Source organism: Melopsittacus undulatus, chromosome 16 (genome assembly GCF_012275295.1).
Source record: "Melopsittacus undulatus isolate bMelUnd1 chromosome 16, bMelUnd1.mat.Z, whole genome shotgun sequence".
NCBI lineage: Eukaryota > Metazoa > Chordata > Aves > Psittaciformes > Psittaculidae > Melopsittacus > Melopsittacus undulatus.
Genome location: NC_047542.1, coordinates 2,530,995 through 2,552,131, shown reverse-complemented (window position 1 = coordinate 2,552,131; position 21,137 = coordinate 2,530,995). Strand labels below are relative to the sequence as shown.

Below are 21,137 nucleotides of genomic sequence, written 5' to 3'. Positions count from 1 at the left end.
CAGAGCTGGCAGCCCCTCACACACATCAACAGGCACAAAGGGCTAAGGGTTGGTTTGGTGGTTTTTATTTCAGGGGAGCTCCAGGAAATGCTCTCTGCATTCAGGAGGTGTCTGTGTCCTTCCTTTCTCTCCCCTGCCATAATACCCATCACTTCCTAAGGCGGAAGGGGGACCAGCGGGCAGAGGGGGATTGAGAGAGGAAGGGAAAGCCTCGAGGAGAGGAATAGAAATCCCTCCGGCTGCATGCCAGCTTGCAGAGCAGCCCCGTTAAATGCATGGAAATCGGTGGAGGCAGAGTTCAGGGCCCCCACAGCAGCACTTGGCCACTTGCCTGAGGAGCAGGTGCTGGAGGGGGGAGCAGGGAATGACAGGCTCCTCCGCAAATCCGGCCTGGATTTAGGACCTGTGGGCTTCGGGTTGCAAACTGGCTCCCTGTGGCTTTGCTTGGTTGGCAAAGAGTCGTGGCCACGCTTGGGGAGATGCAGGAGAGCCTTGGCAGCATTAGTCCTTAGCTTTTCCCCTTTCCGACGAGCCTGTCCAGCCCCACAGCAGAGCCACCATATCTGGTGGTGTGAACATATAGTCATGTCCAAAAGCTTTACTGTCACAGAAGGAAGGGATTTCCAATCCTGCTGGTTCCCATCCCTTTGGCTGTTCCCTTGGGGTAGTCATCCCATGTGCCTTTCCAGCATTAGGAGGGGATGGCTGCATGAGTACCTGTGGGTGTTTGGTGTTGCTCCTCAGCCTCCTGCAGCAGCTCCTCTGCAAGGATAACTGAGTGCTTGCCTAATGCTAATGAACTGAATCTTCATAAACCACCTGGGAAGCAGGTAAAGGTTGTTATCTTCATTTTGCAGAGAGAAAACCTTCAATGTCAAGAGGAGAGAAAAGTGTCATTTCCTCTGCCCTTTTGGCCATGACATTTCAGCACTAACCTATTCCCAACAAGGGTTTCTTCCCTGATGGTATTTCTCACCCTCCCTTCAAGCATCTGCACTTCCCTGGCCTGCTTGGAGCAAGGATCATCTTTTAGCTTTTGTCTTAAGCTGTAAATAATTGAGTTTCTCTTGCTGTTCCTGAAGCCTCTGTCATAGTTTGTTTGGAGGCTCCAGGCACTGGAGTGTTTGTACTGAATTTGTCATCTCTCTTCTCCGATTCTTCCATGTCCCTGCTGCCAGATGGACCAGCTGCTCAGCGGAAGGGCTGTGGGTCAGGGTGTATGATGCTCATGCTGTGGTTTGTGAGGGGCAGAACAGGAGATGACTTTATCCTCAAAAGAGCAGGAGGGTGCCTGGTAAACACCAGCACATGTGGGCATGGTAAAATCAGCACTGTGACAGCTGGGGATTGAAATCCATGTGTTTCTTCCCACTGCTTGTTTGTAGGGTTTTGCTACTTGGGCTGGGGGTACCCAAAATGCTGAAGCTCAGGGCATCCATCCAAGGGCTGCACCCTGCTGAGGAGCAGAGCAGGGCAGGACAGCCCATAAGGCAGCTCCTCTTGGGCACTTGGCATCCACATTGCACTTGCTAGAGACTTAGCTGAGAGGATGATGTGCAGGTACTGAGCAGGGAGCCAGGAAAGAAATCGGAGTTTTCAGTGATGTGTTGGATGTCTGAACAGGGAGGGACGTGAGACAGATGGCCAGACCACTGCCCCATTCCATTCGGAAGTGTGTCCTGCCTTCCACACCACCAGCCAGAGAGGAATGATAAAGTCAAAGGGACTGAGTTGTCCTGGTATAAGCTTTCATTATCTGATATTACATCAGGCTTTATTAGTGTGTTCTTTGTGTAGTATTGTTTCTTAGAGTCAGGGCTTAAGGCTCTGGTGCACATTGGGGTGCTTGCACACACATGTGCATGCTTAGAATTTAAGGGTAGTGAGAGCTGTGGTGCTCAGGAATTGACTATCTGAGTGCAGGACATTTGGGAAGGTGCTAAAATGCAGAATCATAGAATCAACTGTGTTGGAAAAGGCCTTGAAGATCATCAGATGCAACCTTTACACCAGGACTGCCAAGGCCAGCACTAACCCATGTCACTAAGCAGGCAGGGAAAGGTGCTTGTCCTCCTGCAGAGCTGCAGTGCCAATGCTGAGCAGCCCCATGTCCCTGCCCAGCGCCTCCACTGTGTCCTCCCAGCCAGGGGCTTGCTGCCATCCCAGTTCATCCCCTGCATGTGAGATGGGATCCTTTGCTCCTCTTCTACAAACAGTGTTCTCTGGGAGCAAGCAGAGGCCTCAAGAAGATGGTTGAAGAGTCGCTTCAGCCCAGTGGGATTTGGAACCTGCAGGACTTCCATGTGCTGCTTCCTGCAAGTGTGTTTTTGTCTACCAGACCCATTTATCTCTGTTAGGGCTGTTGCCATAAATAGTATGATAAAAAAGAGCCATTCCAGCAAGTCAGTGAGATAAAGGCTGCAGTCAAGAGCTCACTTAAAAGCTATCTTACAGATTCACTTAAACCTCAATAATTCTCCCTTTGGCAGCATTCATATTTAGCTCCATTATGCTCCAAAAAGAAAAGGTACAAGGCGAGAGGGTGGGAACAACAGGGATCACACGGGTGCTTTGGAATGGGAAAGTGTAAGGTCCACTTTCTGTAATCAAAATGCCTCATAGGGAAGGTGATGTCCAGTGCTCCAGAGTGGGAAGCCCTGGTTTTGCCAAGCACTTGTAAGCTGGCCAAGGCTAGATGTGCCTGGCAAACTCAGCCTCTGTGTAGACACAGCATGTTCCTGCTGATGTGTGTGTCTGGGAACAACCGAGCTGCTCACCAGGGATCCAGGAAAACCAGGAGTTTGACAGCAGCACCTCCTTCATTCAAGTAGCACATACACAGAAGTAACTGTCAGAAGGGAGGTTGCTGGTGGCCTGTGTGGCTGGTGACAGCATCTCGGTCCTCTGAGCTTTGTGCCACCATTTGAAATAGGATCCAAGATGAGCAAGGAGTGAAAAGTGATGAAGTGTGCTGAAAGCTTATTGAGGCCATTCATACCAATAGGCCAATATGTCATCTGTGCCCAGGGAGGGTGGTGGAATTAAAAGGATTTTCCTGAAATGACATAAAACAAACTCATGGAGGGATGCCAGTGCTGCGCTGCAGTCTCTGTTACCTGCTTTGAAACACTGATTCTTCTATGGTTTTCTGCTGGTGGCTCCTCTGCCTGCTTGAAGCAGCTTTCACTCCATTCTAAGGACATCTGCTATTAAAAAAAGGGATATTGAGCCACCCTGGAGCACATGGCATGCTGGGGCGGTCCTGGTCACTTTGCCATGCTCGGAAGCTTGCATTCCTGATGGGAGAGAGCTGGGAAGGCATGAAAACCAGCCAAAGCCCAGCCAGCAGCTGCCAGAAGGTCCCACTCCTGGCCCTGCCACACTCCTCAGCTCCAGGAGGTGATTAGTGAATGATGTGGTTTTGTTTTAATTAGAATGGGGGCATCATCTTGTTACTGCCTTTTATTGCTTTATGGTCTATTTTCTGTGTAGGTGATGAATTTATGGCTTGCTGGGGCAGTGAGCAGTGGCAGGATGCTTGGCTCACCCTGCACCACTGACACATGGGATTCAGCAGCTCCGGACTGCGTTCCAGTGCTGGCAGGACTGGCAATAGCTCATGAGATCCTTGTGGTCTGTCTTTCCTCTGATCACAGTCTATTTTCCAGCACCCTTTGGTCCTAACCTGATACCTGGTCCCGGTGCAGAGCAACACCCCGGTTGTGCCGATACCCTCCTTCCCCTGCCTCTGCCCTCCCTTTGGGCCCATCTCAGCTGTAGCATCTCGTGCTGTTTGACATGTTCCAGTGCTCTGATCTGTGCTCCTGTGTTGCAGGTGCTCCCCGAGGGACAGCTGCGAGCGAGCAGATGAACCCTACCGATTTGCAGGCAGCATCAGCCAGTGCATGACCATCACCGTGCAGCCCAGCAGCATCTCCGTCTCTGAGCACAGCCTCCCGGTAGGTGCTGCTGGCCAGGGGCAGTCTTGTTGGTTCATGCTGAGCAGTCCATTCTCCAGCCTTTTCTCCCTTCCCATTGGCACAAATGTTTTCTCATGAAGTCAGGCTCACAGAGGGGCTGTGGGGGCAGAAAGGGGTCACCCGAGCCAGGGAAGAAACAAATTCCCCTTCCCCTTAGGCCTCAGCTTACATTTCTCTTGGTCTGGTTTCATGAGCTGTTGAAAGGAAAGGCTTTGTTTCCCCAGAAGCTCATCTGTGAGCTATGCTCAGGCCTGGCTCAATGAAGCATCCCAGCTGTTGCTCTCAGAGCCTCCCAGCACCCCATGGCAGCTGGTCCTGCTGCAGCCCCTGCCTGCACCCCACCAGCACTCGATGATGGATGGTGTGGGGCTCTGGGAGGCCACTCAGCCCTTCACACACTGGTTTTTCCTGGGCACTGTCCCCATTCATAATGGGGTCAGTGGGGACTTGCTTCTGATGGCCGCACGTGCCACAGGCAGGGCTGGATCCCCTGGGCATAGGAGGCTGTTGTGGGGCAGTCACTGCTCTCTCATGCATTAGAGGGCAATGTGATGCTGCTGTCCCAGGTTTCTGACATGGCTGTGATGGTGGCAGTGTGTCTGTAGAGCAACCAGGGGAACACAAACCTGCATTTGCCACCTCTCCTGACCCGCAGAGCCCCCAGGCTCAGCACGGTGGGTTTGTATCAGTAAAGAACCTTCATCCTTGGCTGCCTTCCACCTCTGCTTCCCATGAAGGGCAGCTGGCCAGTTCCTGTGGGTGGATGGTCATGTAGGGGGATCAGTACTGAATGGGAAGGCAGCAGATGCTGAAAATACCAAGGCAACTGGGGCAGCTCTGCCTAACAGGTTCCTGGCTGTGTTTTGTCTCCCTTCTGCTGCTCTGCTCCCTGCCTGCAGCTCAGCCTGCTCGTGAGTGATGCTCCAGACCTGTCAGCTGGGGTCACCTGCCTCTTTGGGAACCTGACAGAGGTGGAAGGGCAGGTTTCGGGCAGCCGAGTGGTGTGTGTGTCACCAGCAGCAAAGGATGTTCCTGCCATACCTGTGGATCAAGGTAAGTCCCTGACTTCTGGACAGTAACACAACAGCTGTGCCACAGCCTTGCCTCTCCGGGTGGATCTAGAACATGGGAGAGCTGAGCCCTGGGCCTGGCTCAGCACCCACGAGGAGGTGGATGCAGTTTCTATTTTTCAGTCCTGATCTTTGGGTTGTTTCTTCATTAATGTCACTGCTGTCAGATTCTCTCTTCCCATAACCAAAATGCTACTTGCTTAAAACTCATTTTCTCCTTGGCATCTTTCCAGGTGTCAACTGTATTTCCCTGCTGGTATCTTTGTGTTTCTAAGGCATTATATGGAGCCTGAGACTTGGTGAACACGGGGCGAGAGCTGCCATGGTAGTAGTGCTAGTGTAGACTTCCAGCAGCTCCAGAAGAGCAATCTGCTCTTAATTAACTCAGTGCTAACAGCTTCACTAACACCTCATTTCCAGCATTGTCTCTTATTCAAGTCTTGGGCTGATTCTCAGTGGTTTTATACTGGAGACAGAATCCTTTAGGGAACAGGCTGAGATTCCAAAATCATTTTGCCCCTGACTCAATGCAGTGCTTAGACCCTGTCTCTCCAATGCATTTTGCCATCAAGCCCGATTGAGTTTGGAGGCATTGCTGGAGACAGCGAGCCAGGCACCCTGGGGTGCTCGAGGGCAGGATCTGAGGGGGATGCTCAGCCCCCAGCCTGGGGAACTGTTGCAGACTCACCATGGGGGGAGCAGGGAGATGAAAGCAACTTGACTTGCACCTTCTACCCCAGAAGCGGATGGCTGAGCACTGGCAGGGAGTGGGTGCCTCTGTGTCTGCTGTTGCTTCCATCCTTACTGCTGGCAGAACTGATGGGCTCTGGTTTGCATCCCCAGACTGGTTCGGCGTGGTGCTGCAGCTGAAGTCACGGGAGACCGGGAGGATGTTTGTCAGCACGGAGTTCAAGTTCTACAACTGCAGTGCCCACCAGCTGTGAGTGCTCCCTTCCCATCCCTGAGCAGAGCCAAACACCCTCTGAATCACAATCCCAGACTGCTTTGGGTTGAAGGGACCTCAAAGCTCCTCCAGCTCCAACCCCTGCCATGGGCAGGGACCCCTTCCACTGGAGCAGCTGCTCCAAGCCCCTGTGTCCAACCTGGCCTTGAGCACTGCCAGGGATGGGGCAGCCACAGCTTCTCTGGGCACCCTGTGCCAGCGCCTCAGCACCCTCACAGGGAACAGCTTCTGCCTAAGAGCTCAGCTCAGTCTGTGAAATGGATGCTGGGCTTTGGGAACAGCAGCAGGGTTATTGCTCTACTTGGTTCATCCAGCAGACACGTGCATTAGAAGGGGAGCCCACCAGCGTCTGTCTTCTCTGGACTTCTCCGGGTGCTTGTGTAGCTTTCTGTGCCTTGGGAGATGCAGGTGGAGTGAGCCTGAATAAACCTTAACCTGCTGGTGCCCCCAAGCTGCACGATCCTGCAACTGTGAACTCGGATGCAGCTTTGCAGGCAGCTGGTGGAGGCAGAGCAGAGGGTGCTGAGGTGGCTGCAGGCAGCCAGAGGAGGCAGAGCCCTTCCACACTGCACTGCCCAGGAGAGCAGGGTGCTGGCTGCTGCGAGGATGCTCCAAAACACCAGCGTTGGGCTGCTCCATGTGGGGCTCGGTGCTAATGAGCATCGTGGCAATGTATTCCCCATGGACACATCTGCTGGAGGCCAGCACTCAGCTGCTTGGCCTTAATAATAGCTTAAAAACCTGAAGTACTGAGCAGAGGTCCCAGGATGAAAGGAGCCCTATGGGTCCTTCGGTCCCCACATAATGCCTCTCCATGTACCCATTACCCCAATGATTCTGTTGTGCTCCCCCTTGTGCACAGCTCTGTCCTTATATCCTTGTCCCTCAGCTGGGCTCTCCAGCACCAACCCCTCCTGGCTGTGATCAGTTGCAGTCCCTCCAGCAGTTCCTCTGCAACCTCGTGGGCTTGAATTTGTATGAGGGATGGCATCACGGAGACCCCTGTTTTCATTTAGAGTCTGAATCAAGAAAGGCAATTTATCTTCCCTGGCCTGTCATTTGGCTTCATCTGACCATGCCTTTCCACCAGCTTGTATGTGGAGATAAAGTGCTAACGGGGTGGTAAATCTTGCAGCACTTAGATCATACCAGACTCGTTATCAGGGAGTTCAACAAGGGCATGAGCCAGCCTGGCAGGAATAAATCACAGCATGCAAAAAGGAGGAAGGAAAACAGGTCTCAGCCAGCAGAGAAGAGAGACCTATTGATCCTGTGACTTCACTGCAATGGGCCAATGTGATCGGAGAGGTCCTCCTCCACTGACACCACCTGGGAAAGCTGGAGGCCAGGGTGGGGACGGAGGGGGAAGTGCTATGGACTGAAATGGGTCAAACAAATGAGTAATTAAAAAAGCTTGCAGCACTGGATTTCCTTCCAGATTTGCATGTGCATGATTAGAATAAGCTTCCTTAGCTATTAAGGTCACTAGGAATGCCTCAGAAGGAAAACACAATTGAGGTATTAGAACTCAGATGTGTTCTTGTGGCAGCGAGAGGCATTGCCCAGCTGGCAACAGAGCCTCTGCCCTGAGCCCTGCTTTCCTCATGTTCCAGAGTTTTCTGCCTAAAGCCATGCTCCTGCTTCCTTGCTGATGCTCATCGGCCTGAACTGATGCTGGGATCACCCCCGTGCATCCCTGCCCACTCCAGGCAGCGCCACCATCTCTGGAGCTGCAGTTTACACCATGGAGCTGAATACCATAGACACAGCTTGTGGTTATCCCAGCAGACTGCCCCAGAACACTGCCACATGGCACAGAGGGTTGGCCTCAGAGACGGAGGAGGTGCTCACTGCAGATATTAGCATCTCTCATGGAGTGTGTGTCTAAGGGGCAGCCAGTTAGTGTGGAATGAGCCCCCCAAGGCAGTTTGCTGGCAGCTGGGGCCACCCCATGTCTGAAAAGGGTCTGTGTTCTTTCAAAAGCGTTTCATAAACCCATAATTTCTTCCAACGTGAATCAGAAGTGTTCTATGAAAAGCACTTGCTGGACTCACTGTGCTCCAGGGCCAAGCAGAAGTGTTCCTGTTGACTTGAAGCATTCTCGACTTGTAAAACAACTGATCCAGTTTTTCCCAACCCTGCCTTGTTTTCCACTTTTTAGAAACTAAAAAACCTCCAAGTCTGGTGCCTGTGCAATATTGTGCTTTATTTTACCCCAATGCAATGACGTGTAATAAATCCCAGCCTCTGTTTTATCAGTGAATGAATTGGGGGGTTGCTTAAAGACTGTCTCGTGAGCGTGTGTTTTCCCAAACCTGTTTGTTGGAACTAAAGGAATTGCTTTCCCATGAAGGAGCCTGAGCCTGGGCTCCTGGCTAGGCCTGTCTCTTACCCTATAGGCCCCCCCAGGTGATAACCTCCTCTCAAACTCGTCTTTCTCCCCCCAGGTGCCTGTCTTGTGTGAACAGTGACTTCCGCTGCCACTGGTGCAAATACCGGAACCTGTGCACCCATGACCCCACCACGTGCTCATTTCAAGAGGGCCGGATCAATGTCTCTGAGGTACTGGACCAGGGCTTTAGCTCTTTCTTCTTTGTTTTAATATGGTGCAGGTGGCACAACCGATGTAATGTGAAGTTCTTTGACTCCCCGTGGGTCAGGGCACCTTGCTTGGCTGGCATTGAAAGCGCAGATGGGGCTTTAAAGGAGCGTGGGAAGAAATGGTCCATCAAGCTAAAGTGATGCATCTTGGAACTCCTGATGGCACGTAACGAGTCATGCAGAGCTCTTGGTGGGACCTATTCAGTGGGTTGTGTTGGCAGGTCTGATATTTATGGCAGGAGCTTGTGAACTGATTAAGAAGGGAATTGCAGATGTGAACAGCCCCAGAGTTTGGAAGAGAGAACTGATGCAGGTTCCAGCGCTGTGGACCACAAGCCATCTCTCTTAACAGTTAATAAAAGGTGTGGGGCTCAAGTCCAAAAATGCTTTTAATGGTTGGAAGGAAGTATAGCCCATTAACAGCTCTGCCAGGTCTCCTGCATGTCCCAAGGCAGAGGGATCCATGGATGAAAGGAGTTTCTGATCAATTCCTGATCAAAGACTACCACTAACCCCTTGGTCTGAGGTTTCTGCACTCATTGTCTTATCCAATTCCCACACCGCTGCCTGCTTCAGGCTCACTTAGATACAGAGCAGATGCAGCTTCTGATGCTGGTAGGGTTCTGGTCTTCATCCTTACTGCCCCTCCACTAGTTTTCTGGTACCTGAAATGGGTGCTGGTCCTAAAGAACCAAGGAGATAAAAAAGGGCTTTAAAAAGTGCTTTGAAAATCTTGTGTTTTGGAAAGTGGGAAAGGCAGGAGTGAGGACATACATGAATCTTAGAAGAAAGGATGGTTAGGGTTAGCCAGCATCTGGACAAACTCTTATCAGTGAGTAACATAGAGGAGAACGAGAGATTGGTCAGTGGAGTAGCACACTGAGCTGTTAAAAGTGACTTTAGCTGCTGCTAAGCCAGTAGTAAACTTGAAACTTAACTTGGGGTCTTTGTGGTTAAAATGCTGCCAAAAGGCACATGGATACAAGGCAAGAAATGTTAATGGGCTGCATGTGCAGACTTTGCTGAGAACTAAGGGATGGACAGCGTAACGGGGAGCCTTGCTGGTGGCAAGGGACAAGAAGGATGCTCCAGCAGCAGCCTCAGTCCAATGCAGCAAAGGGAATGGATACCCAAGGGAAACCAAAAGCTTTCTCAGTCCAGTTCAAAGTCAAGCAACTTCCTTTCAGCATAACAGGAGAAAGCAAAACCCTTTGCTTCTCCTTCTCTTGAGTGATGTGGGGGTTTTTCTCCTTCACACTCAAAGCATCACTGTCTTCCCAGGCTTTACAACTGTTGTTCGCAGTTCTGTAAGGTCTTCAACCCCATGATCTCAGAAGTGTTTGAGAAGTCTCTGGTAAAGCAGGACAATCCCATTATCTCAGTTTTCCTCCTGGGAACACACAGGACTTGCCTGAGATCACACAGAGGAAGCGAGTGGAGGAGTTGGTGTCTCTGCCAGTTCCTGCTGGGATCACAGGACTGTTGCATCTCCAAAGAACTTCCTTTGTCATCTTCATCTTGTAGAGGTTGTTTCTTACCAGGGGATGTTATGTGCTATCTCATGTGTTATCACACTTTCCCAGTGATAACTTTTGTTAAGGGCTGATGATTAATGATACAGATGCTCCACTTCGTGAGTCACATCATGACTTCTCCAGACCTCTGAACACACAGGCCAAACCAGCCACCAAAAGCCAATTTGCTTATTTCAAGCACACACAGTGCAGTGCTAATGCCTTTATTACAGGCATTCCACTCCAGCTAGCACAAGACATGGAATAAATGCTTCCTAAAGAGTTTCCTCTCTGAAAACAATTCAGATCACAGTGTTTTCACTGTGGCATTGCCTGATATATTAGCAAAAGATTTGTGCTTACCGGTGTCGCTTCCTTCCTAGCAGAAGATTGGGTTTGGAGCCAGAGCATGGTGATTACTATGGCAGTGCCTCCACCATGGAGCGAGCAGCACCAGCATGTGCTGCCCTACTTTCAGTCCCATGTGCCTCCCTCATGTAAGATTTACACATGTTCACACGGGGGTGGAAGTTTTCTTGTGCCTTTAATTTAACAGAGAATATCTTGAATATTCCCTCTTAGTCCTGGCCCATCAGAATTTGTGTCCCAGTGGGATTCTATGTGTAACAAACTCCCTTTGAAGCTCCTATCTTGAGGAGGGAAAATTGCTCAAAGCCTCAGCTGCTTTACAAGGTGGTAAGGGAAAGAAAGCCCTTCTTCATGCGCTGTACCACTTGTTCCTTGCCATCTTCTGGTTGTACTGACTGAGGTGAAGCATAGAATCATAGATGTGATTTGGAGTCCCATGCAGATAAATACAGAACCTTCAGAGCCTTTAAAGCAGAGATGTCTTCAGGGCAGAGCTGGTTCTTAACATCCTCCAGCTGGTGGGAAGTGTCTGACATGGGGTAAACCCAGCTCTTCTGAGGCCTCTGTTTTCAGGTGGTCAGTTAATAATTAGATAAGCAACTCTATTTTCTCAGCCTTCCCTTAGTCTGAGGCTTCATTTCTCCACTGAGGCGCCTGCTTGGACATAGCTATCCAAAGAGCAATGGGAAGGTGAAGGTCTGGGGCTGGCTTGCACCCACAAAAGCAGTTTCTTTAAGAAGAGGTCTGTGGGTGTGTAGCACTGACTGTTTCACTTCACAAAGCTTTGGATCAGGCCTGTGCTAGTGATGTTTTAATGTGTCTGAGGTGGCTGGGTTAATGTGTGTGAGGCTATAAAATGTCTCTTAAAATGTATAAAAGAGGAACACAGACATCCTTACAGCCTGTCCTAGTGGGGGGCCAGAACCATATACATCCTGTTAGTTACCCCGAATGTGGGATCCTGTTCCTCTTTCATGTCCACTGAGTTCAGACTCCTTTAAATTCTCAGTCCTTTTACAGCAACATCTTTGCCTCTGGCTGTGCCCTTAGATGTCAAGAGCTGCTTGATGTGCCTTGAAGGAAACAAACCAAAATCAAACCTTCCTTATATCTGTTTTCCTAATCCACATTGCTGAATATCTAAATGGGAACAGTGCTATTTAGGAGATAACATGGAGCCACATCCAAGTCCACCAGAGTCAGCAGTTGACTTTGCTGGGTCACGTCTAACTTCTGGAGGGATGTGATTGTCTGGCAAAGTACCATATAGTACCAATGGTAACAAAAATATCACACTACTTCATCCATTAATGGGTTACAACACATGTGTATAGCACAGAGCTCAGGACAGAAAGGCACTGGGTAGGAGTTGCCTCTCTTTTCACATCTGGTTTCTAAGGAGCAAGGTCTCCTCTCCTTTCCAGTAGCATAAATGAAGAATAATGTGTTTCCCTGAGTGTGACAGGGTTGGTAATTTACATCATTGGGAACACAACTGGGAGCCAGAGGTTTACATTCATGTGCCAGATTCATTTATGTTTATAACTTTCAAGTATGTGTAGCAAGTTAACATATGTGGAGAGCTGGGTTTTTGAAGATGAAACGTATGAAAACAGTATATTTTCTTCCATTTGGGCTAAATCCCATTTCTAGGCATTTTTTTATTCAAATAAGAACAATATTTGACCTACTAAAACTGCTCTGTTTTAAACACAAATACTAACTATGGGTGCTGTGTCCTACTCCAGAGCCATGTGTATTGAGGGGGGCTTTAAGATATTTATAGACCTTGGAATCTTTGAGGCTAAAAAGTGTTGAAGAAGCATAAAATGCCTTTGTAAATGGTGTGCAGTGATACTTCACAGGCAGTCTGTGCCACTCCTGCGTCAGACTCTTGTCTTTCTCCAGCAGATTGGTGTTTATTCTGGTGCACAGAAGTCAAGCAGGATAATGAGAGGATTCAGGATGTGTTTGTTTAGCAAGAGGAGGCAGTAATGGCCTTTCTAACTCACTGCAGGCTTTGCTTCTCATGAATTAAAAACCAAAGTAAACTGATTAGGGAACAAATGGCATATTCTGGCTGCAGTATCCCTCTTTTGCTGTATTTTCTGGATGCTCAGCTCTTCCCCGTGCAGGGAAGGTGCAGAATCAAGCTCTACAAATGGGAGTTGCCTCCCTGGTGCTTCCCAGTACTACACACTCCGTGTATGGCTCTTCTTCACCAGAATCCCAGTGTAAGATCTTTTCTCCCACTGAAAACCAAAGGGAAAAGTATCTGTTGTATCCTACTCACCTCTGATGGTAGCAGAGCAATTTTTGCTACCAGCATTTTCAGCTCTAGAGAGCAGATTTCTAATGTAAGTCCTCTCCCATGTAAAGAAAGAAGGATTTCTTTAGCAGTCGGCTCACGAATGGCAGTGGCCAGGAAGGATAATGGTCCATAACATACTCATTATTTTCAGGACTGTGCACTGAGGCTCTCCCACTAGTGGTGAGACCGAAGGTTTTTTGTTTCCAATCATGATGTGATAAAAGGTTCTGGGGCTCCAGGTTGTCTTCATGCCTTTTCTCCCAAAGATGGGCTTTGCACAGAGATGGGGACCAATCTGTCTCCTGTTGGTCCTGGATATGACTTTGAGGTTACATGTAAAACTTTAAATGCAGCCAGATCTCAAGCAGAAGGAGATACAGGTGTGTGGTGCATCCTAGAATGTACATGCAAAGCCAGCTCGGGATGGATGGAAGCCTCAGTGAATCCTAGGAGTTTGCTGGTAGCGGTGCAAAGGCTGAGCTGGGGTTATCCATGATAACCAGGGTCTGCAGGAACCTCTTAGCTAAGCAGCACAGTGGCATTCCCTTCCAGCCTGCAAACCTGCTCCAGTGCAAAAAAGGGCTTTTTTTTCCCCTCCCAGCATAGCTGCTTTCTGGACATTGGAATTTAAACTTGCTCTTGGCTGTTAATCCATGAAAGTCCCTGTTAGGAATAAAATCACAAATATAGAAGGCAAAGTGCCACTAAAAGGGTTTATGAGGCAGCGGTTCCAGCTACTGCCTTCTCCAAACCAGGGTAGCATCTGGTTCTCATTTAGTACTTGCCTGAGCCAGTAGTGAATCAACATCCCATCGGCCTGGCTGGGAGCTGGAAAGGGAACATGGCTTGGCGTGTGTCACAGTCATTAGTGGGAAGGGGGGATTTTCTCCCTGGATAGGCAGTCCTGGTGGGAGCCTGGGGAGGATGGTGATGGCTCGCTTTGTGTTGCCATCTGGGTGATTGACTTGAATCCCTTGGCAGGGTGGCAAAGGCCTTGGGATGCCAGTGTGGGATTTGGGAGAGGGAAGGGAGATGTCAGTCTGTTTTTATACCTCAGTTTGGGATTAATCCTTCAGTGTCAGATGCTTACAGGTACTTAGGTACCTAGTTCTGTTAGATCAAAGCAAATTAGAGCTAAACAGTATGTAAATACTTCTAATGGTCAGAGCCTTTATTCTCTGTGTGCTGCAGTTCTGGGTATGTAAATTGAGAAAAACCTGTATCTCCTGGTGTGTTTTGAAGAGATAATGTTGAGGATATGGAGATCTCATGGGGGGAATGTTGTACAGTTATCAGGCACTGACAGCTCTTGCTTTGCTCTTCATCCCAGCTGTGGCTGCCCCATTCCTGGCAGTGTTCAAGGCCAGGCTGGATGGGGCTTGGAACAAGCTGCTCTAGTGGAAGGTGTCCCTGCCCATGGCAGGAGGTTGGAACTGGATGAGTTTTAAGGTCCCTTCCAATGCAAACCAGTTGTGGTTTTATGACCTAGTTCATGCTCGTGGAGACCTGGAGATCTGCTCATCTGTGGAATGATGGTTGCAGGAAGTGTCCTTTTATTTTGCAGACAGCATCTTGCATAGGAAAACCTCCTGCAATATTAAAACTAGTTATTCATTTACAGTTGCATGATTTTGGACAGACAGTGGCAGAAGTGAAGCAAATCACTTCTGTGTACTTAATGTTTTAATTGCTGTGCTTAGTCTTCAGAATACATAGTTTTGGAGGCAGCATCATTTTGCTCTTTTCTTTGCTCCTCTATTGCAATCACACAGATGTTTGACATATTTTCACATGGTTTTCAATGGAACACTTAAAGACTGCTTCTAGTTTCATGGTATTTTGTGTCCCCAGAACCCAGGCTGTTTTCAGGACCTGGGGAGCTATCCTGGCACATTCCTTCACTGCACTGAGCTCTGAACTCCTGAGCTTCAGCTTGTTCATAGAATGATCATCAATGAAGTCCCATTCTTTAAGTGAAGTGAATGAAGTGAAATGAAATCCCTTTGTACTGTTTCATCTCAGCCTCACTGCCTCCCTTCTCCTCCTCCAGCCTCTGCCTGCTCCTGAAATTCAGCATCCCTCCCTTTCTCTGGTTGTCTCCTGAAATGCCTTTGCTCTGGCCTGGCAGTGAGCTGTGGGGCTCTGGCTGTAACACACTTCTCACTTTGCATTTGACTTGGGAAAATGCATTCTTGGAGCAGCTCCTGATTGCATCCTGGAGGTGCAGAAAGACTTTGATCTGCAGCAGGAGCTGGCGTCTGCTGGTTTGAGTCATTGAGCTTGGCTGGGACATCACCTTCCTCCTGCCCATGGGGCTGTGCAGGCCAGCAGTCTGGGTTTGCTCTTGCTAATGTATACAACTGGGGATGCCTGTGTCCCAGGAGTTGGAGGCTTAAGGCTTAGAATCACAGACTGGTTAGGGTTAAACTGGTTTAGACCTTAAAGCTCATGCAGTTCCAGCTGTGAGCTGCAGGCAGGAGCATCGCAGGGAGCTGGTGGGATGTTTCAGAGGTGTCGGAACATGGCAGGGGATGAGAGCAGATAGAGCAGAAATTAACATCACCTCAGAAATTAATGGCACACTTGGAGGCATCTTACTCAGATAACGCAGAGGAGAACAGTACCTGGTAGCGAGAGGGAAGCACATCCCATGCTGCACATAGCCGGAGGGTGGAGGGATGAAATGGGATTAGAAAGCAGCCCAGGGCCTGACAGCACCCCACTGCCCTCCTGGAGCAGCAGGGCTCAGGCAGAGCTGGAGCAGCTGATAACACACAGTCACTGCTGCAGGAGGGCAGAGTGAGAGCTTGTGTCTCTGCAGATAAAACCCACAGTAAGCTCAGAGCAGGGAGAGTGACTTCCATTGATTCCCTGAATAGCAGCCTTCCTTCTGTGGTGAGAAAATCAGTGTCAGCCTCAACACAGGGAGGCTGTGAGGGGGGACTCTTCATCAGGGAGTGTAGTGTTAGAACAAGGGGTGATGGGTTCAAACTGAAACAGTGGAGATGTAGGTTGGATGTAAGAAAGTTCTCCCCTGTGAGGGTGCTGAGGCGCTGGCACAGGGTGCCCAGAGAAGCTGTGGCTGCCCCATCCCTGGCAGTGCTCAAGGCCAGGTTGGACACAGGGGCTTGGAGCAGCTGCTCCAGTGGAAGGGGTCCCTGCCCGTGGCAGGGGTTGGAGCTGGAGGAGCTTTAAGGTCCTTTCAAATCAAACCAGGCTGGGATTCTATGATTTCTGCACTTAACCTGCAGCTGCATCAGTGGACTGAGAAGTGGCTGGTGCTGTGCACTGAGGATGTGCTGGGACATCAGTCCTGCCCATCAGAGCAGGGACCAAGACCTGGCCGGAACTGCAGATCACCATTACTGCTCTAACCTCTCCTTCTCTTTCATTGTCCCACCAGGACTGTCCCCAGCTCTTCCCCACAGAGGAGATCCTGATCCCAGTAGGAGAGGTGAAACCCATCACGCTGAAGGCAAGAAACCTGCCCCAGCCCCAGTCTGGCCAGCGTGGGTACGAGTGTGTCCTCAGCATCCAAGGCGTGATCCACCGCGTGCCTGCCCTGCGCTTCAACAGCTCCAGTGTCCAGTGCCAGAACAGCTCGGTGAGGGACCAGCAGAGTGCCCAGAAATGGGTGTCAGATGCGAAGGGGATGGGCTCAGCCACGGGGAGAGTGGAAAACCTGGAGTTAAACTAATCCTGGGGTTAAACTAATCCTGATTTCCTGGAGGGAACCTGCCGTGGCCATGTGAGGTGTTTCATTATAGCACCAGCTGGGAGCACATCCTTTATCCAGCAGTTCCATGTCTGACTGAGGGGGGTCAGCAAAGAGGAGGAGGAGGGAATGCAACCAAAGGTGTTAAGGGAGGCTAATTCACAGGGGGGAGATAAGGCAAATGACAGACCCCGTACTGGGGAGCTGTTGAATTCCAAGGCATGGTAGCTGCATGAATGCAGTAACGCTGAAAAGCAGCATGGTGTGGGGAAGGAGGGGGAAAGGAAAACGGCTGGGAGAGAGAGCACAGTGCAGCAGAGAGAGGGCAATCACCTGAATGATGCTGCTGGGGAAGCAGGAGGGGAGGGTGGCTCTCCTCCATAGCTTGGGGCTTAACCAAGCCAGTGGAACTGGCACATTTTAACCCAGAACACCCAAAGTCACCATGGCAGGTACTCAGGGATGCCAAAACATGAATGGCAAATGCAGCCCATGTTTGGTCTCATGTGGCACACTCCAGCTGGAGGACAGGCAGAGGAGTGTGGTCCTTCCCCTCCTTTCCACGCATTCGATGATGTCCATGGGCAAAGATGGCACGTTCAGTTCAGTTTAGGCAGCAGAACAGGTCCACTTGAATATTCAGCGCAGATGGTCTTAAATTGTTAATGAAGTTTTGAATTTTTAACAGTTTCACTGGATATTTATGTATCAGTGGCCATCTCTGGGCCTTGCAGCTTGGTGGATAATACATGTATTAATACTATAGAGTACTTTTCCTATCCAGAGAGATTTATAAACATCAGAGAAACACTTTTACTCCTGTTAGGCTAATAGGAAGTGGTAGGTAATGTAAGGGCCATTCTGTACTCACAGCTTATCACTTGTGCAGAAGATCTAGTTTCACACCAACTCATTAAAACTCAGGCCAGGTGAATCAGTACAACCGAATGTAAAAGTTAAGGCTGTACAACTACTGCGCAGGGGACAGTCAAAGCAATCTGCTTTGGTTTAATCATCATTCCCTCATGCCAAAGAGGTGGGGATGTTCACTCCCCTTTTGAAGTCTCTTTAGCAGCTCTTGGTTTGCTGAAAGAGAATAACAGGAAAAGGCCTCATTGGTGCTCACTGTGAGAATGGGGATTTCAGAATCTCCTGTGAGTTCACCTAAAGCATCCAGATTCCCTAAGCCACAGCCCCAGGATGTCCATGAGAAGGTGGATAATTCAGTCCGGTGCTATCCTAGACTAGGCTGAAGCAGAGATTGGGAAAGGACCTCTCTGCACCATCTGGTTTTTCTCAGCTATTTCATCAGGCAGAACTTTGCAGTGTGATTTTGAAGCTGGCAGTCACACTAGGGTGCATGGTGACTGTAGGAGAAGATAGCCTGAAGGCAGCAGTCCTTCCACTCTGATTAACTGGAGGGGCTGTATTGATAAGCTGGAGACTGAGTGACAAGAGCAACCACTGTGCATGGAATAATTAATCTATTACCTCTCACAAGGACTAGATCTGATTTAATTATCTCTTCCTGGTGAGGAGGAGGAAGTCAAAGCAGAACCCTGGAGATGCAGTGTAAAAGTGTGGTTCAGACATCAGCGGGTTTTGGGCAGAGAATAATGGTTTCTTTAAAAAAGAATTCTTTTCCTCTTAGTGCCTCTGATGCATTCTCCAACCATTTCACTCTCAATCTTCTCCTTCAGTATCTCTATGATGGGATGGACATCAGCAACTTAGCAGTGGACTTTGCTGTGGTTTGGAATGGGAACTTTGTTATTGACAACCCGGAGAATCTGAAAGGTAACGTCTGCTTGAGTTGGCTTTCAAGACATGGGAGGGAGGGTGGTGATGGGGCTGGAGTGTGGCTGCTGGGGCAGAGCAGCATTAGCTGCCATCAGAGGCATTGTGGTCCTGGTGGATCTTGCTGTGGATAAGAGCAAACTTACTTTGTTCCACTGATAGTGGTGCTCACTGAGTGCCACTGATACAGCCTTGGCTGTGTGAGCCACATGTGCAAGTCGAGTCTGCAGCTTGTTAAGTCAAAGGATATTAGATTTAGATATTAAGAAAACATTCTTCCTGATGGGAGCATGGTGAGACAATGGAAAAGGTTACCCAGAGAAGCTGTGGCTGCCCCATCCCTGGCAGTGCTCAAGGCCAGGCTGGACTTGGAGCAACCTGCTCTAGTGGAAGGTGTCCATGGAAGGTTGGAACCAGATGGTCTTTAAGACCCTCTCCAACCCAAACCATTCCATGATTCTGTGAAAACTGAACATGTGCCTTTGCTTGTTAAGTGCAAGAGCAGCTGCAGTCCCTGTGACTCTCTCCGTTCTTGACTTTGCACTCAGTGCCCATCCCCTCTTCCCCACAGTTCACCTCTACAAGTGTGCAGCCCAGCGTGAGAGCTGCGGGCTCTGCCTCAAAGCTGACCCCAAGTTCGAGTGTGGCTGGTGCAGCGGTGAGGCCAAGTGCACCCTGCGGCCACACTGCAGCGCATCCTCTGCACAGCCCTGGCTCGACTGGTCCAGCAGGAATGTCAAGTGCTCCAACCCTCGCATCACTGAGGTAAGAGCATCTCTGGTCCTTCTCCAGTCCAAGGCTGGGTTGGAGCAAGCTGCTCCAGTGGAAGGTGTCCCTGCCTGTTGCAGGGGGTTGGAACTGGATGAGCTTTAAGGTCCCTTCCAACCCAAACCATTCCGTGATTCTCCTCACTCCAGACAGAATGGATTTTAGTGTCTGTCTCCTCCTTGTCTGAAAATCCACCTTTGTCCATGCGGTGCTGAAGAACAAGGAATAAAACACTCCACTGCTTCCCATGAAATTAATGTGCGGATGCAGGCACGTGGCCGGGATGCTCAGCCCACTGCCCCACAGGCAGCTGTCACTTGCCAGTGATGCTACCAGCGTTGGGGTGACCGCTATGGACTGCTGCAAGAATGCTAATTAAACTAGGGAGCTAATTGTCTATAGTTGATGCTTCTGCTGTTCCTGTTCAGACCACTGAGGGATGCAGAATGTCTCCCAGGAGCATTTTTACCAGTAAAACTCTACTCGGTCTGTTAACATTACCATTAGGAGTGACACTCAGGTGGGGATGAAAGAAGACTTTGGTTTCTCACTTAATTAACTCCTCCTAAAATGCCTCCCTTGCTCTGAGTGTGTGGCCAAAAGTGCAGGAGGTGTTGGATCCAAGTAACCTGTTGCGCTGGTGCTTGTGGTGAGGTAGCACAGCTGAATAGCGACCCCAGTACAAACAGAAGTTGCTTTCTAACTCAGATTGGTTTCTACACCATCTTAGCTAAAGTGACTCATTCTCACATGCCCTGGGAGGAAGGTATCATCCTCCTTTTAATGGGGAAGGGGAGGAAAATGCAGAGGCTGGTGGGCCTGTATTGGGGCTGGGGATGGAGGAGGCTGTGGCTGTGAGGGGTCCATCCATCCTCATTGACATTAGCAAGCTTTTGGTATTTGTTTCCTAGACCTTCTCCCCAGCCACACTGTATGTTTAATGGGCAGGTATTTCTCTTGTGTGGCATTTTGTGTACTGCAGAGTGGAGTTTGCAAGGCTGAAGGGGAGCAGAGGTGGCTCTGACCATGCAGAGACATGAAAGCATTAAGCAATGTTGAGAATCCCTCCTTTGGTGGGTTGGTTTGTTTGGCAAGTCATAGCTGTCTTTACAGAGAGGTAAAACGAGCCTTAAAGGCTTGCCTTGATATGTCCTGCCAGTAGTCAGAAACTAAAGGTTTCTTATCTGAGTGCTCTTCTTGCACAAGGTTGTGCTACATGATGAAAGCAAAACGGCCTCTGCCTGAGATTTTCTTCACCATAACCCATTCAGACAGTTACAATGACAAAGTCTTACAAGTCATTTATTCACCCCTCTTCAGCTAAGCAGAGAAGGGAAAACACACTGCCCCAGCCACCCAGTGACTTGCATGGAAGCTCTGCCAGGTTGGCTGCAGGCATGGCGCTGCCACCAAGTGTTTTATCACCATCCAGCTTGACGACAACAACACTTTTGGTCTCTGTCCAAGGAGAAAAGAGCAGAGCTTTGCTGCTACAGATTCCTTGTCTCCATCACCAGGTCTGTGTGTCAGCCTTCAAAGCAAGAAGCACAGGGTGCCTTGCCAGGGGATGTTCTGAGTCTTGGGAGATTGCTCTGAATGGATTCAGAGATGTGGGAATCAAGTAGGAAATCTGTGCTTTCCTTGGCAGATTGGCTATTGACCCCCAGAGAGGGTCAGCAATAGAAAACACAGGTTTCAGGGGGATATATCGTCCCATGGCCTCTGCTGACAGGCAGCATTCTGAGCTGTGTGATTTGAACACAGTGTTTGGTGTTTTCCCTTGAACTCCATCTCCCTCCCTGCTCCTTATGAATTTACAGCTTTGGTTTTACTTATTCTTCATGAAAAGTCCAGTTTTCAGTTTTCACTGTTGTAGAGAAAGAAGGGGGGAAAGGAGCAGTAGTGGCCTTTTTGTGTGCTTTGAGATCCACTGATGGGAAGGGCACTGAGAGGGCTGAAAACTCTTACTCCTAAACCCAGCCCTTTCAGCAGCACAGAGTAACTTCTCTCAGCCCTCTTCCCCTGGTATTATCTTGGAGACCATGAGA

The 21,137-nt window shown here is 49.6% G+C and overlaps 1 protein-coding gene across 1 annotated transcript in view; it reads left to right on the top strand.

Moving 5' to 3' along the window:
* Positions 1–21,137, top strand: part of PLXNA2 (plexin A2) — a 142,420-nt gene that overhangs the window by 72,427 nt on the left and 48,856 nt on the right. The window contains exons 5-11 of the mRNA XM_005143191.4: positions 3,836–3,959; positions 4,880–5,033; positions 5,894–5,990; positions 8,462–8,576; positions 16,213–16,413; positions 18,225–18,321; positions 18,893–19,086. Coding sequence (XP_005143248.2) covers positions 3,836–3,959; positions 4,880–5,033; positions 5,894–5,990; positions 8,462–8,576; positions 16,213–16,413; positions 18,225–18,321; positions 18,893–19,086 — 982 coding nt within the window. The remainder of the gene's footprint in view (positions 1–3,835; positions 3,960–4,879; positions 5,034–5,893; positions 5,991–8,461; positions 8,577–16,212; positions 16,414–18,224; positions 18,322–18,892; positions 19,087–21,137) is intronic.